A 15,886-nucleotide genomic window follows, 5' to 3' on the forward strand; every position below is an offset into this window, starting at 1 on the left:
GTGATTCCTAGCTCTGGCATAGGTGGGAATCAGTCAACCACGGAGGCATCCATCTGACCTGCACTCTTTTATCCCACCCACTCTCTTCTACTTCTTTCTTCTTTCTTCTGTGCTTCTCTGTCACCCCAAGTAATAGTTGTATCTCAATTGCCTTCTTCCCTAGCATACTGGATAGGAAAGGCAATACTGGACCCTTATTTTAAGCATGTCACTGAACTCGTGAGAAAGAAATGGTAGTTCCTTTGTTCCAGAAACAAAACAGAAACTGAAACCTGGAACTCTTGAACAGCTACCGTTGGTGTGTGGTGGTGTGGAGGGAGAGGGCAGTATTCTAAAACCCAGGGGCTTGGATTTTAATGCTCTTACAGAGACAGAGACTTGGGCTGCTGTAGATGGGAAGTTGAGAGTGAGACCACCTACCTCGTCGTAAGCTGAGACTCTCAAAAAGATTGGACTAGAAAAAAAGTTCACTCACCATCATATCTGTCTAGGTGCTGGGTAGACAAAAAAAATTTCTCTAAGAATTAGTAATCATAGAGTTATGTTGATCATTAAATAATATGTATTTTCTTAAAACATGCAAGGAACATTTGTATAATAAAAGCTGGCCACTTACCAGGCCACAAAGCAAGTCCTGCCATATACCAAAGAATCAATAGCATACAGACAAAGCTTTCTGACCAAAATACAACAGTCAAAAAAATAAATAATAAATATATAGCAAAAATTATGAATAATTCATGAGACAAAGAAGAAATCATAATAAAAACTGCAAAGCAGTTAGAATCAAGTCAACAGTAAAACACCAAATACCAAAACTGTGGGATATAGCTAACGTAGTGCTTAGAGATACATTTGTAATCTTAAGTACAGTCATTAGAAATCAAGAAGATTTTTTTTTTTTTTTTTTTGCTGTACGCGGGCCTCTCACTGTTGTGGCCTCTCCCATTGCTGAGCACAGGCTCCGGACGCGCAGGCTCAGTGGTCATGGCTCATGGGTCTAGCCGCTCCGGGGCATGTGGGATCTTCCTGGACTGGGGCACAAACCCGTGTCCCCTGCATCGTCAGGTGGACTCTCAACCACTGTGCCACCAGGGAAGCCCATCAAGAAGAATTTTAAACAGAACTTCTGCCTCCAAGAAGATGGACTAGATACACTTTCCTCTATTCCTCTCAGAGCTATAAACCCTGGACATTATTTATATAACAGACTCTGAAAGGTAGAGAGAAGAAAGAAATGAGACTTGAGGAAAGACAGTATGAGTTCCTTGGGTTTTCTTTTCGCCTCATCTATCCCAAACTGTATGCTGAAGAAGCCAGCAGCCTGGAAACAAAAATGGGTACAGATCAAACCAACCAACCACCAACAAAAGTGCTCTCTCTAATCAAAAGACCAGGAAAGGGGGCAGCCTAGCATGACAGAAAACATTTAGACAGAAACTGCTCTACTCCAGTCAAATGCCCAGAAAAAAAAACTGTGGCCCCACCCATACCCAAGCCAAGTGGGGAACCTAGGCTTACACACGCACAAAGCTGAAATAACATGCCTCAACACCCTACTTGAGTGGTGTCAGAGAAGACCAAGTAGGAAGCCAGGACTTTTGTGCTCTATGGTAATGACCCCCCTCTCTCAACATGTGTTTTTTGTTTTTTGTTATTTTCCCTTTGGCCATGCCACGCAGCTTGTGGGATCTTAGTTCCCTGACCGGGGATTGAACCTGTGCCCAGGCAGTGAAAGCAACAAGTCCTAACCACTGGACTGCCAAGGAATTCCCTCAACATGTGGTTTTTTTTTTTTTTTTTTTTTTTTTAACATGTGGTTTTAATGGAGACCACACAGGGAGCCAGGGCTTCTGCCCCAATCTGGCAGTAATGAGGTGCTCCTCCACTCCCCACTGGCGTGTGTCAAACGGGGTCTAGTGTAAAATCAAAACTCACCATCACCTAGTGGTAATGCATCTACACCCACTATAGTATCAGTAGAGAACAAGTAAGGAATCAGAACCCCCATTTTCCCTCAGCAGTACGGAGGAGCTGCCCCACTCAGGTATTAATGGAGATTGAGTGGGGAACCTAGACTTCTATCTCCACCTGAAAATAATGAGGCATTGCCTCTCCCCTTCCTGTGTAGGAGCGGTGTCAAAAAATGCCAGCAAAAAAGAAGGTTTAAGTATGATTCAGAGTTTCATAGCATAATATAAAAATTCCAGGTTTCATTTGAAAATCACTCATTATACTAAGAACTAGAAGATCTCAAACTGAATTAAACAAATAATCAGTAGATGGTAACACCAAGATGATAGATATGTTAGCATTATTAGACAAAGATTTTAAAGAAGCCATGATAAAAATGCTTCAATGAGCAATTGTAAACATGTTGGAAACAAATGAAAAAACAATAGATAGACTCATAGGGGAAATAGAAAGTCTCAGTAAGAAATAGAAGATATAAAGAAGAATCTAGTAGAAATTTTAGAACTGAAAAATATATTAACTGCTATGAAAAGCTCAGTGAATGGGCTCAACAGCAGAATGGAGGAAAAAGGGGAAAGAATCAGTGAACTGGAAGATAGAACAATAGAAATTACTCAATCTGAGTAATGTAGAAGAAATAGACTAAAAGAATATGAACAGAACTTCAGAGCCCTGTGGGACTATGCCAAAAGATTTAACAGTGTTATTGGAGTATCAGAAGGAGAGAAGAAAGAGAGTGAGACTCGAAAAATATTCAAAGAAGTTAAGCCTGAAAACTCCCCAAATTTGGCTAGAGACATAAACCTACAGATTCAGGAAGCTGAGCAAAGTCCCAACAGGACAAACCCAAAAGAAATCTGTACTAAGGAACACCATAGTAAAACTTCTGAAAACTGAAGACACAGAAAAAAAAAATTGAAAGCAGGAGAAAACAACTACAATGGTATCAGTTTCTCATCAGAAAACATGGAGGCCCAAAGGAAATGGAACAATATTTACAAAGTGGTAAAAGAACTGCTCACCTAGAATGGAATACCTAAATAAAAGATATGAAGTGGAAATCAAGATATTCTCAAATGAAAGAAAACTAAGAATTTGTCACCAGAAGACCTACCCTAAAAGAATGGTTGAAGGAAGTTCTCTGAACAGAAAGGGAATGATAAAAGAAAGAACCTAGAAACATCAGGAAAGAAGAAAGAATATGGTAAGCAAAAATTTGGACAGATAAAATAAGCTTTCCTTCTCCTTGAGTTTTCTAAATTGTGTTTCACACTTGAAACAAAGTATAACACTATCTGATGTGGTTCTGTATATTGAGAAAGTATTTTTGGCAATTATAAACAGGGAGGGCAAGGGGACATAAAGGGAGGTAAGGTTTCTATACTTCATTCAAACTAGTGAAATGATGACATCAGTAGATTGTAATAAATAGTATATATATAATGCAATACCTATAGCAATGACTAGAACATCTATACAAAGAGATATATTCAAAAGTATTATAGATAAATAAAAATGGAATTCTAAAGAATGCTCAGGTAATCCAGAGAAAGGCTGAGAAAAGAAAACAGAGAAATGAAAAAGAGGGGCCAAACAAAACCCAGCAGACTTAAGCCCTAATATATTAATAATTACATTAAATATAATCAAGACACAGAGATTACAAATTCGATAAAGAAATACACTATATACAAGAAACTCAAAATATAACCATATGGTAAGGTAAAAAGTAAAAGAATAGAGAAAGATATATCTACATAAATATAAAACTACAAAACATTGCTGAAGGAAATTAAAGATGACACAAATAAATTGAAACATATCACATGTTCATGGATCGGAAGATTTAATATTGTTAAAATGTTAGCACTTCTCCAAGTGATCTACAGATTCAGTGCAATCCCTATAAAAATTCCAAAGACATTTTTTTTGCAGAAATAAAAAAAAAACCCTTTCTATAATTCATATGAAATCTTAAGAGACCCCAAATATCCAAAACAGTCTTAAAAAAGAACAAAGTTGGGGGTCTCATACTTTGTTTTCAAAACCTACTACAAAGCTACAGTAATCAAAACAGGGTGATATTGACAGAAACAGAGACATACAGAACAGTGGAATAGAATAGAGAGCTGAGGAATAAACCCTAACATATATGGTCAAATGATTTTTGACAAGGATGCCAAGACCATTCAATAGGGAGGGTGAGTCTTTTCAACTAGTAGTGCTAGGAAAACTGGATATCCACATGCAAAAGAATGAAGTTGTACTCTTACCTAACACCACATTCAAAACTTAATGCAAAAATGGATCAAGGACCTAAATGTAAGTTCTAAAACAATAAAGCACTTAGAAAAAAACATAGGTCAAAACTTCATCATATTAGATTTCTCATTGACTCTTGGATAGGATAGCAAAGGCACAGGTAACAAAATACAAAAATGGACAAATTGAACTTCATCAAAATTTAAAACTTTGGGGCATCAAAAGACACTATCCACAGAGTATAAAGACAACCCACAGAATGTGAGAAAATATTTACAAATCATATATCTGATAGGGGGTTAATATCCAGAATATATAGAGAACTCCTAAAATTCAATACCAAAAATACCCCAAACAACCTAATTCAAAAATGGGAAAAGGATTTGAATAGACTTTTTTCCAAAGATGATCTACAAATGGCCAGTAAACACATGAAAAAATAGTCAACATCACTAATTAGGGAAATGCTAACCAAAAATACGAGATACAATCTCATACCCATTAAGATGGCTTCTGTCAAAGAAACAGAAAACAAGTGTTGGCAAGGATGTAGACACATCGGAACCATTGTGTACTTTTGGTGGGACTGTAAAATGGTGTGGTTACTGTAGGAACTGGTGGTTCCTCAAAAAATTAAGAATAGAATGACCGTATGATCCAGCGATTTCACTTCTGGCAATATATACAAAAGAATTGAAAGGGTCTCAAAGAGATATATGTACACTTATGTTCATAGGAGCATTATTCACAAAAGGTAAAATGTGGAAGCAATCCACATGTCCATTGACAGATGAATGGATAAGCAAAATGTGGTATATACGTACAGTAGAATGTTGTTCAGCTGTGAAAGGAAGGAAAGTGTGACATATGCTATACCGTGGATGAACTTTGAGAACATTATGTTAAGTGAAATAAGCCAGTCATGAAAAGACAAGTACTGTATGATTTCACTTATATGAGGTACCTAGAGTAGTCAAATGCATAGGGATAGAAAGTATCCTGGTGATTTCCAGGGGGAGGGGAAAATGGGGAGTTATTGTTGAACAGGTATAAAATTTCTGTTTTAGAAGGTGAAGAGTTATGGAGATGGATAGCTGTGATGGTGGCACAAAAATGTGAATATACTTAGTACCACTGGACTGATACTTAAAAATGGTTAGGATGATCAACTTTATGTAATGTGTATTTTAAAACAATTTTAAAAAGACATAAAAAAGAATATTCTGCCATTACTCATGAAAACTTTGATAAAATGGACAATTTAGAAAACCTAAAGAAATGGAAAACACATCAGTAGAGTGAAGGAGACTTAAGAGACACCAGCTAATCACAATGTGTGGACCTTATTTGGATCCTGATTCAAAGAAAATGCTGTTGAGAGGTATGAGGTGGAACAAAAGGAAAGGCATACCATATTAAACAGGAATGCTCAACATAACAAAGATGTCATTCTCCCTCAGTTTACCTATAAGTTTAACATGATCTCTGTAAATCTGCCAACATTATTTTTTTAATTATAGAATGCTTACAGAAAGAAGTTTTTTTTTTAATTTATATTTTATTTATTTTTGGCTGCATTGGGTTCTCATTGCTGCACATGGGCTTTCTCTAATTGCTGCGAGCGGGGGCTAGTCTTTGCTGCGGTGTGCGTCCTTCTCATTGCAGTGGCTTCTCTTGTTGCGGGGCATGGGCTCTAGGCAAACGGGTTTCAGTAGTTGTGGCACACAGGCTGTAGAGCGCAGGCTCAGTAGTTGTGGCACACAGGCTTAATTGCTCTGTGGCATGTGGTATCTTCCCGGACCAGGGATCGAACCCATGTCCCCTGCACTGGCAGGAGGATTCTTAACCACTGCACCACCAGGGAAGTGCCCAGAAAAAAGTTTTTAAAGTAAGAATAATCAGGAATTTCTGAAAAAGTTAATGAGGGATTATTAATCCTACACGAGAGTAAAACATAGTGTAAGACCATAATAAAACAATGAGGTGTTTGTGCATGCAGAGACTTACAGATTATTAGGACAGACTAGCAGGTCCAGAGATCGTCACCAGTACTTCTGGTAAGTTAGCATCTGATTAAGATGACATTTCACATCAGTAGGGAAAAAGGTGGTCTATGTAATCAATGGTGTAAGGACACCTGGGTAGCTCTCTGGAAAAAGATGTAACTAATATCTCAGAATTACACCAAAATAAATTCTACGTGGATAAAAATGTGTACAAAGTTAAACCATGTAAGTAGGTACCATAAGAAATCATGGAATTAAAACAAATAAACATAGGGACTGGGGACTTCCCTGGTGGTCCAGTGGTTAAGAATCCTTCCAATGCAGGGGACATGGGTTTATTCCCTGGTCGGGAACTAAGATCCCACATGCCACGGGGCAGCTAAGCCCGTGTGCTGCAACAACTGAGTCCACACACTCTAGAGACCACGTGCCACAGCTAGAGAGAAGCCCCCACGCCACAATGAAGATATTGCGTGCCGCAACGAAGACCCAATGCATCCAAATAAATAAATATTTTTTAAAAAAAGGAAAAAGGGACTTTCAGGTTCCTTCTTTATTTTATTTTATTTTTAAAATTTATTTATTTATTTATTTTTGGCTGCACTAAGTCTTCATTGCTGCACGTGGGCTTTCTCTAGTTGTGACGAGCGGGGGCTACTCTTAGTTGTGGTGCACGGGCTTCGTGTTGTGGTGGCTTCTCTTGTTGGAGAGTACAGGCTCTAGACGCTCAGGCTTCGGTAGTTGTGTCATGCGGGCTCAGTAGTTGTGGCTCACAGGCTCTAGAGTGCAGCCTCAGTGGTTGTGGCACATGGGCTTAGTTGCTCTGCGGCATATGGGATCTTCCCGGACCAGAGCTCGAACCCGTGTCCCCTGCATTGGCATGCGGATTCTTAACCACTGCACCACCAGGGAAGTCCCAGATGATGATTTTTAGTCTTTCCTAAAATTGATTGAGGGAGTCATGACCAGTAATTTCTTATACATGAAATAGAATAGAAAATACCTAAGGATTTTGAGCTAAGGATGAATATTACATGAAACTTTGTTATAATCATATGTATCAGTAAGTTTATACATATGTGTGTACATGATTATGATGTAAAAATCCTTTTTAAAAATAATTTGCATGCAAAAAGATTAATAAGTCACTGAGGAGGTCCAGTATCTTCCACTGGAAGTCACTAATAATGGTGCCTTCTCAAGTTTCATTTCTCTTAACTTGAATTTCTCTGACAATGATTTGTTTGTTGCACCTTGGTTATCTGATGTGTGAGCTAGACATGTTCTCATTTTCTTTGTTTTGATTTTTCTAGTAACGATGACTGAAGTTTTACCAAAGGAAAAGAAACAGAAAGAGGAGAAGACCATGATTCTTGGTCAAGCTGTGGTGGACCTTCTTCCTTTACTGGAAGGTCAGATGTGTGATTTGCTCAAAAGCAGAAATAAACTTATTTCTCATAAAACTTAGTTCCAGAGAAGTGCAAAAATCAGCCTCAGTGAGTTTGAGGGATTCACTGAAAGATGAGCACAGTTATTTCTGCCTAACCCTTCCTTCTTTGGCTTGACTTGGCCTTCTTTTCGCAGGAGAGAGTTCGTTTGAAACGATGGTCCCATTGCACCCTGTGCCAGGCTCGCCCTTGGAAGCTCTTCGATCAGGTATTAAGGTAATTAGAGTTTTAACTCTTAACATATCAGCCTGATATTCAGTCAAGCCTGTCTGCTCTTAAGGTTAAATTTAGCTGAGTCCAATTCATCAGGCACCTTCTTTTCACAGGCACACATAGTGCTAGGTTCTGGGAAACAAAGATGAATAAGGAAACTCCTACTTTAGGAGTTCATAATCTACACATCAGAGGTTATGACCAGTGTGATTAAATGGTGGGTTGGGGCATATGGACACAGAGTAGGTATCTGTTACTTTGCCCAGGGGTAGATGCAGGGAAGGCTTAACCATGGAAATGCCTCTTTAACTATGACCTGTTGAATTAAATTAAATAGTATATGAATGCATCTAACACACTTTCTGGCATGGTAGCCTGCCTCTGGTCATTGGAGGAGGGGAAGCATGAATTGGTAGGCTGTGTTACTGGTTTGTGTCCTGGACTTTGTTTCCCAGTTCCTCCTGGGATCAGTAGCTTCTTGGGGCACTGCTTTTGCCACTCTTGTGCAAGTACACTCACTCTCAGCAGATACCACAGCTGTCTTCAGTTTTGCACAAGTAAGACCCAACTGCCCCAACTATTCTGAATGCAGTTCCTTACTTAACTGTTGATGTAAGCCCCTTCCTGATTCTTGTTGATTCTGACCTTCGAGCTGCCACAATCCACTCCTACATCTGCTGTGATTCTCTCCTCTTATTTTAGGATGTGATTGGTTTCTTCTAGGTTTTTTTGGTAGATCTGATTTAATTTGCTTTCTGTCTTTCAATGATTCCTAAAAATGTGTAGTCCAGTGATGGCATTTCTTGTTTTCCAGGGCTATTGTAGCATTATTGTTTTATTGGATATAAAGATAATCATTTAATATCCTTCTGTCATTCCATGTGATTTGTGCTGGAAAGAGGTAGATATCTGGGCTCTATCTGCCTTCCTTGGTCCAGTGTCCCAGTCTATGTACTGTTGATTTCCCTTAGATCTTATAGAAGAAGAGAAGGGAAGGGCTCTAGCTTAGGGATAAGGTTCTCTTCTTGGATTTATCTCTAACTCATGGGACCTTAAAAACGCTATTTGAATCCTCTGTATGGAAATAATTAAACCTGACCTTCTTACCTTGAGCAATGATGTGAGGTTCAAATGAGATAATGTGAAAAAAGGGAGGCCTCTAGCATTTTCAAATGTCTGCGTAATTTTATTCTTATACAGCAGTGCAGTCTTGAAGTTAAAGTATTTGTGGCGGAGCCCTTATTGACCACAGCCCAGATCTCAGGAGGCAATCTCCTGAAGGTCACATTGGAGGCTGCCTACTCTGTGCCTGAATCCTTCATTCCAATGGGGCTGCTGCAGAACTTCATGGTTGGTCTGCAAGTTCCATCAGCTGGAGAGGTAAAGACTTACAGCAAGATATTTATAGAGATTTAAACACTCATATGGTCATCTCTTCCTCACCTTCTAAGATTTCATTCAAAGCAGGCTCTGTTAATGGCTGAGATTTATTTTAGGCTCAAAAGCATAAAGTTTGCTTCTGTTTTATACATGCATGTTAATATTTATAGTTTACATGTTATATACATGTATATATATATATACTACATATAATTTATATCAATACATACATATTTATGATGGAAAATATATAACACATTTAAAATCTGACAATTTTAGATGTAGTATTTCTTTTTTTTTTTTTTTTTGCGGTACGCGGGCCTCTCACTGTTGTGGCCCCTCCCAGTGCGGAGCACAGGCTCCGGACGCGCAGGCTCAGCGGCCATGGCTCATGGGCTCAGCCGCTCCTCGGCATGTGGGATCTTCCCGGACCAGGGCACGAACCCGTGTCCCCTGCAGTCAACCACTGCACCACCAGGGAAGCCCTGGATGTAGTATTTCTACACAGATTACTTTTATGCATATATTTTATATAATGTACTTTATTATACAAAACTTTCTTTTAATTCCAGGTTATTTTCTTAGTCCATATTTCTATAGAATGCTTGTGTATGGGTCTTTTGAGGCTCTTGAGATTTCCAAATTGCTTGCTAAAAAAATGTAATTAGTTAATACTCTTACCTGCTTTATTGCCATTTTACATTTTTCGTATAGAAATCTCCAATTCTCCTTCACCATTTAACATTCCCACCTGCAGTACACAAGGGTTCCAATTTCTCCACATATACCAACACTTGTTATTTTCTGTTTTTTGATAATAGCTATCCTAATAGATGTGAAGTAGCATCTCCTTGTGTTTTTGATTTGCATCCCCCTGGTGACTAATGATGTTGAGCATCTTTTCATGTGCTTATTGGCCATTTGTATATCTTCTTTGGGGAAATGTCTATTCAAGTCCTTCACCCATTTCTGAATTGGGTTGTTTGTCATTTTGTTGTTGGAGTTTTAGGAGTTCTTTCTATATTTTAGCTATTACTCCCTTATTAGATATGTGATTTGCAAATATTTTCTCCCATTCTATTGGTTGCCGTTTTTACTCTGGTTAGTATCTTTTTTTTTTTTTTTTTTTTTTGCGGTATGTGGGCCTCTCACTGTTGTGGCCTCTCCCGTTGCGGAGCACAGGCTCCAGACGCGCAGGCTCAGCAGCCATGGCGCACGGGCCCAGCCGATCCGCAGCATGTGGGATCTTTCCGGACCGGGGCACAAACCCGTGTCCCCTGCATCGGCAGGCAGACTCTCAACCGCTGTGCCACCAGGGAAGCCCAAGTTTAGTGTCTTTTTAAAATAATTAATTTATTTATTTGGCCATGCCGCATCTTAGTTGCGGCACATAAATTCTTCGTTAGGTTGCCACATGTGAGATCTTTTAGTTGTGGCGTGTGGGATCTTTAGTTGCAGCATGTGGAATCTAGTTCCCTGGCCAGGGATCGAACCCCAGCCCCCTGCATTGGGAGCATGGAGTCTTAGCCACTGGACCACCAGGGAAGTCCCTGGTTAGTGTCTCTTGATACCCCAAAATTTTAAATTCTGATGAAGTTCAATTTGTCCATTTTTTTCTTTTGTTGTTGTAACCAAGAAATCATTGCCAAATCTGATGTCACAAGGCTTTTCCCCCTGTGTTTGTGTGTAAGAGTTTTATAGTTTTAGCTCTTATGTTTAGGCCTTTGCTCCATTTTGAGTTAATTTTTGTATATGGTGTTAGGTAAGAACCAACTACATTCTTTTGCACGTGAATAACTAGCACCTGCTTAGCACCATTTGTTGAAAAGACTGTCCTGTCCCTATTGAATGGTCTTTTGTTTTAAATAAATTTATTTATTTTATTTATTTATTTTTGACTGCATTGGGTCTTTGTTGCTGCACGTGGGCTTTCTCTAGTTGCGGTGAGTGGGGGCTACTCTTCATTGTGGTAAGCGAGCTTCTCATTGCAGTGGCTTCTCTTGTTGCGAGCATGGGCTCTAGGTGTGCAGGCTTCAGTATTGTAGCATGTGGGCTCAGTAGTTGTGGCACGTGGGCTCAGTAGTTGTGGCTCATGGTCTCTAGAGCGCAGGCTCAGTAGTTGTGGCACACGGGCTTAGTTGCTCTGCGGCATGTGGGATCTTCCCGGACCAGGGCTCTAACTTGTGTCCCCTGCATTGGCAGGCAGATTCTTAACTGCTGCGCCACCAGGGAAGCCCTGAGTGGTCTTGGCATCCTTAATTTTGACAATTTTTGCTGGCATTGGTTTTTTTGGGTTTTTTTTGAGGAGCAGATTTTCAAAGATTCTTACTCTGCTATTCTAGAAATGCCCCTCCTTCACAGAAGTTTTAAAACTTAACCCAAAGAACTAGAATAGTTGAGTTACAGGTTATGCCAATTTTACTTTTTATAAGAGGCTACAGAATTGCTTTCCATAGTTGTACAAATTTACACTTCCATCAACTATGTATAAGCATACCGTTCTCTTCACAATGCTGTCAACACAATATTTTCAGACTTTGACTTTGCCCATCTACAGTTTAAAATAGTATCTCATGGTTTTAATGTGCATTTCACTTATTATTAATGATTTTTAGCATGTTTTTATTTAAATGTTGGATTTTTGAATTTCTCTTTCTATAAATTGTCTGTTTATAACTTTATCAATCTTCTATTGCAAGTATATTTTAGATAAATTACAGATATGAAAATGCCTATATTTTTAGCCCTTTGTCAGATTTGTTTATTTTTTAAAAGATAAGTTTTAAAAAGGTACATCATGACTCTCATATAAATATAAAATGACATAAAGTGTTTAAACCAGTTCAGAGGAGAATCTGGGGACTTCCCTGGTGGTCCAGTGGCTAAAGACTCTGTGCTCCCAGTGCAGGGGACCCGGGTTCTATTCCTGGTCAGGAAAGTAGATCCCACATGTGGCAACTAAGAGTTTTCATGCCACAACTAAAGATCCCACATGTGGCAACTAAGAGTTTTCATGCCACAACTAAAGATCCCACATGCCACAGTGAAGATCCCACATGCTGCAACTAAGACTCAACCCAGCCAAATAAAGAAATAAAGAAATATTTTTGAAAAAGGAGAATCTGAACAAATGACCCATATATACAAGCAACTAGGAATCTTGAAATATATTTGCTAATAATTCAAAACTTATCAGCCATAGTGCAATGATCAATTATATCTCCACTGGACAAAATACATGTCCATATCTATGGACAAGAATAATTTGCATTATTATCAATTTTCTATAAATTATGGAATTATAAAATAGCAAGACAATGAAGGACACAGGCCCCTCTTTAGAAACAGATAATCACAGAAGGATCTGTTAGACAACACCTGGCATTCCATTGAAAAGACACTTCAGTAATCTTTTTTTGTCCACTTCAAAGTCTTTCACAAAATTTCCTGATACATGGTATTTATTTCTGTAGAAAGACTATCCCATTTTCTTCAAGAATGGAACTCTGAAGCTTGGAGGGGAAAGAGAACCTGTTCCTCGGCCCAAAAAATGGCCTATTGCCAACATTCTGGCTCCAGGAGCTAATAACATTCCTGATGCTTTCATCGTTGGTGGGCCCTATGAGGAAGAAGAAGGGGAACTCAACCATCCTGAGGTGAGAGAATTAGGCGGGTTTGGTGATAATCTCAGTGCACTGACATATGATAAAACATATGTTTACAGTTTGTAAATCACTGTAATTCATATACATCCATCACCTCTTAAAATAAAACAGGTGTATGTCAAAATAAAACAATTATCTATAAAGTTCTGATTAAAATATTTCCTGACTTCTTAAGTCCAACAAACAAAATCATTGATTTAATTCATATTTATTCTTTATTTTATTTGAAATTTATTTATTTATGAGTAGGTTATAATACAGTTACAGGTCAAAATAAAACATTAAGAGATATGCAGTTAAAGTCTCCCCCCTCCTCCATGTCTCTTCTTCCTAATTCCTTCCCAGACCATCACCCTGGTAGTTAACCTTTGTTATAGTTTCTTGTGTTTCCTTCTGGTTACATTTTTACGCATATAAAAGCAAAAGTAAATAGTCAAAAGAAGACTCAGAAGCAAAAACATTTAGAAAAGTAAAGTTTCCTCGAAAAGGATGCAAGGGAGTCAGATTTCAGAAAGACTGGCTCAAAGACATCAGTGTAGTAAAAGTCAGGGATCAAATTGTTTTTCTTTAGGGAGTCCAGATTTATAGGAAGTATTCAAAGTCTTGCTGTTTTGAGATCTAGAACCTGTCAAGAAGACTCTGCTATTTTTGCTTTATCTCAAGTGTGAAATGTTTATTTATTTCTTTTTAATTGAGTATATATAAGTGCTTAATCATATTGGAAGTAGGGAAAATGTGTTTTTTCTTCACATACCCATACACACATATACCTACATGTATTCTTTCCCTGTCATTTTTTTTTTTCATAAATGGTGGCATACTCACACACTTCTGCAACTTGCTTTTTTCGCTTTATAGTGTATCTTGGAGATTTCTTCCACATTCTTTTTCTTTCTTTATTTGTACTTGTATAACAGAGCAGGACCCTATGGGACCTTCTGGGGACAGGCCTTTCCCCCAAATCCTCTGCTTTAGCTCCTCTCTGAAGTACCTAGATAATAATATTTGAGGCACATTTCCTGAGCTGTTTTACAGATGTGAAAACCCCCCACCAAATGGAAGATGACCATAAGCACATAGGCCCAGGCCTCCTGGAGCCTAAGTACTGAAAATGTTAACCCCTGTGACACCACCCTGTTCCCTCACCATCAGCCAATTAGAGAATTGTGCATGAGCTGATCACATACCTTGCGACCCCCCTGCCCCCCCCACACCGGGCTTTTAAAAATTTTTGCTGAAACTCTTCAGAAAGCTTGGGGTTTTTATGGCATGAGCCACCCGTATCCTTGCATGGCCCTGAAATAAACCTTTTTTTCTCTGCTCCAAACTCCAACGTTTTGGTTTGTTTGGCCTCGCTGTGCATTCGGCACACGAACTTGCGCTAACACTTGCTTTATGATATACTTTTTTTAAAGTATAGACATACTTTAACTTGCTTAACCAGTCTCCTGTTGGTGAACATTTCAGTTGTTGAAATTATTTTCTTCTTGTTCCTTCCCTTCCTCTTTCTTTCTTTCTTTCTTTCTTTCTCTTTCACTCTTACTTCACATTTTTCTACAACCTATGTTTGTCAAGAGCATAGAAAATGTTGTAAACACATTTGCAAATGTATTTTGAATGAGCTGATAATCATTAGTGGAAACATTCAATAAAGTAATTTTACAATGAGTGGTTGAATTACTTTCAGTATCTGATTCTAAATATTTTAAATAGGGATAAGGCTAGCAATATTTTAAAAACATTGTGCAGTGTCTTTTCTCATCATTGTGATTACTAAAAATTCATGCTCTTCTTACATTAATGTTTTCATTTAGATCAGATATTTTATTTTAGATATTTAGATTTTATATTGCATTTTAATTTAGATAACTAGTTCTCAACCCTGGTTGCTCATCACAGTCACCTGGAAAGCTTTTAAAATAGTAACCATGGCCAAGCTCTAACCCAGATCAATTACATAGGAATTTACTTTTAAAATAATACCAATGCCCAGTTTTTGATTTTTTTTTTATCAGCTCCCAGATAATTCTAATATGCATCCACGGTTGAGAATCACTGATTAAGGTTATGTGAGTGAATATTTGGCAGTTAGTATTAGATTGATATAAGGATAATACAAGTATTTTATTTTATATACTGTATTAATAGTAAAGTACCCTAAAATTTAAGATGGTGGTAGTATTTTCAGTAGTAGTCATACTTATAGTAGTATTAGTAGTAGTAATAAAAGTATTGTGACCAAATCCATTAAAAGAATGCCCCACAGATGGAGCAGGAGACAACCATGGCATACTGAGAGAGTAAAAGTCTCTGTCTTATGATTTTATAGGACAGGGAATTTAGGAACCAAGCAGAGTGCATAAAGAAAAGGATTACTTGGGACTTGGAAAGTCGCTGCTACCTTGATCCTCCTGCAGTGATCAGGTAGGAAGAGGGAGGGAATATGTCTAACCAACAGAGATGTAGGTGGGAAGAAATGTTGCTTTTGTTTATTTATATTTGAGTTAAGGTGATCCTGAGGTTCTCTTCCACCACATCTGCTAATAGCAGGCTTCTAGTGATGGTAGCTTAACCATGGGGGATTCTTGTTTCGTTCAGAGCTGGTATGTGTGGTAGCTCTACAGTATTATTAGATATCCAGGCTCAATCTTCCTCTTTGCTCTACCTTCTTTAACATGTACGTTCCATCCACAAGGTTGTCTCATGGTTCAAGATGGCTATTGGAGCTCCAGCCAGCACTTTCACATTCCTGTCAGAATGTTGGAAGAGGGGAGTGCTTATGGATTAAAAAAGGACACATGCTGGCTGTATTAGCCCCTCTTATAGAACCTTCCTGGAATCTGACAACCCCTGTTTACATCTCATTGGCCATCTCTCGATGCAAAAGAGGCTTAGGAAATAATGGTTTTGTTGGACACATTGTCACCCAGACTAGATC

The 15,886-nt window shown here is 38.4% G+C and overlaps 1 protein-coding gene across 1 annotated transcript in view; it reads left to right on the forward strand.

The window, feature by feature from the left end:
- Nucleotides 1-15,886, forward strand: part of CFAP70 (cilia and flagella associated protein 70) — an 89,379-nt gene that overhangs the window by 11,911 nt on the left and 61,582 nt on the right. The window contains exons 4-8 of the mRNA XM_060034799.1: nt 7,556-7,654; nt 7,827-7,906; nt 9,104-9,283; nt 12,757-12,939; nt 15,278-15,372. Coding sequence (XP_059890782.1) covers nt 7,556-7,654; nt 7,827-7,906; nt 9,104-9,283; nt 12,757-12,939; nt 15,278-15,372 — 637 coding nt within the window. The remainder of the gene's footprint in view (nt 1-7,555; nt 7,655-7,826; nt 7,907-9,103; nt 9,284-12,756; nt 12,940-15,277; nt 15,373-15,886) is intronic.

Source organism: Delphinus delphis, chromosome 16, assembly GCF_949987515.2.
Source record: "Delphinus delphis chromosome 16, mDelDel1.2, whole genome shotgun sequence".
Taxonomy (NCBI): Eukaryota; Metazoa; Chordata; class Mammalia; order Artiodactyla; family Delphinidae; genus Delphinus; species Delphinus delphis.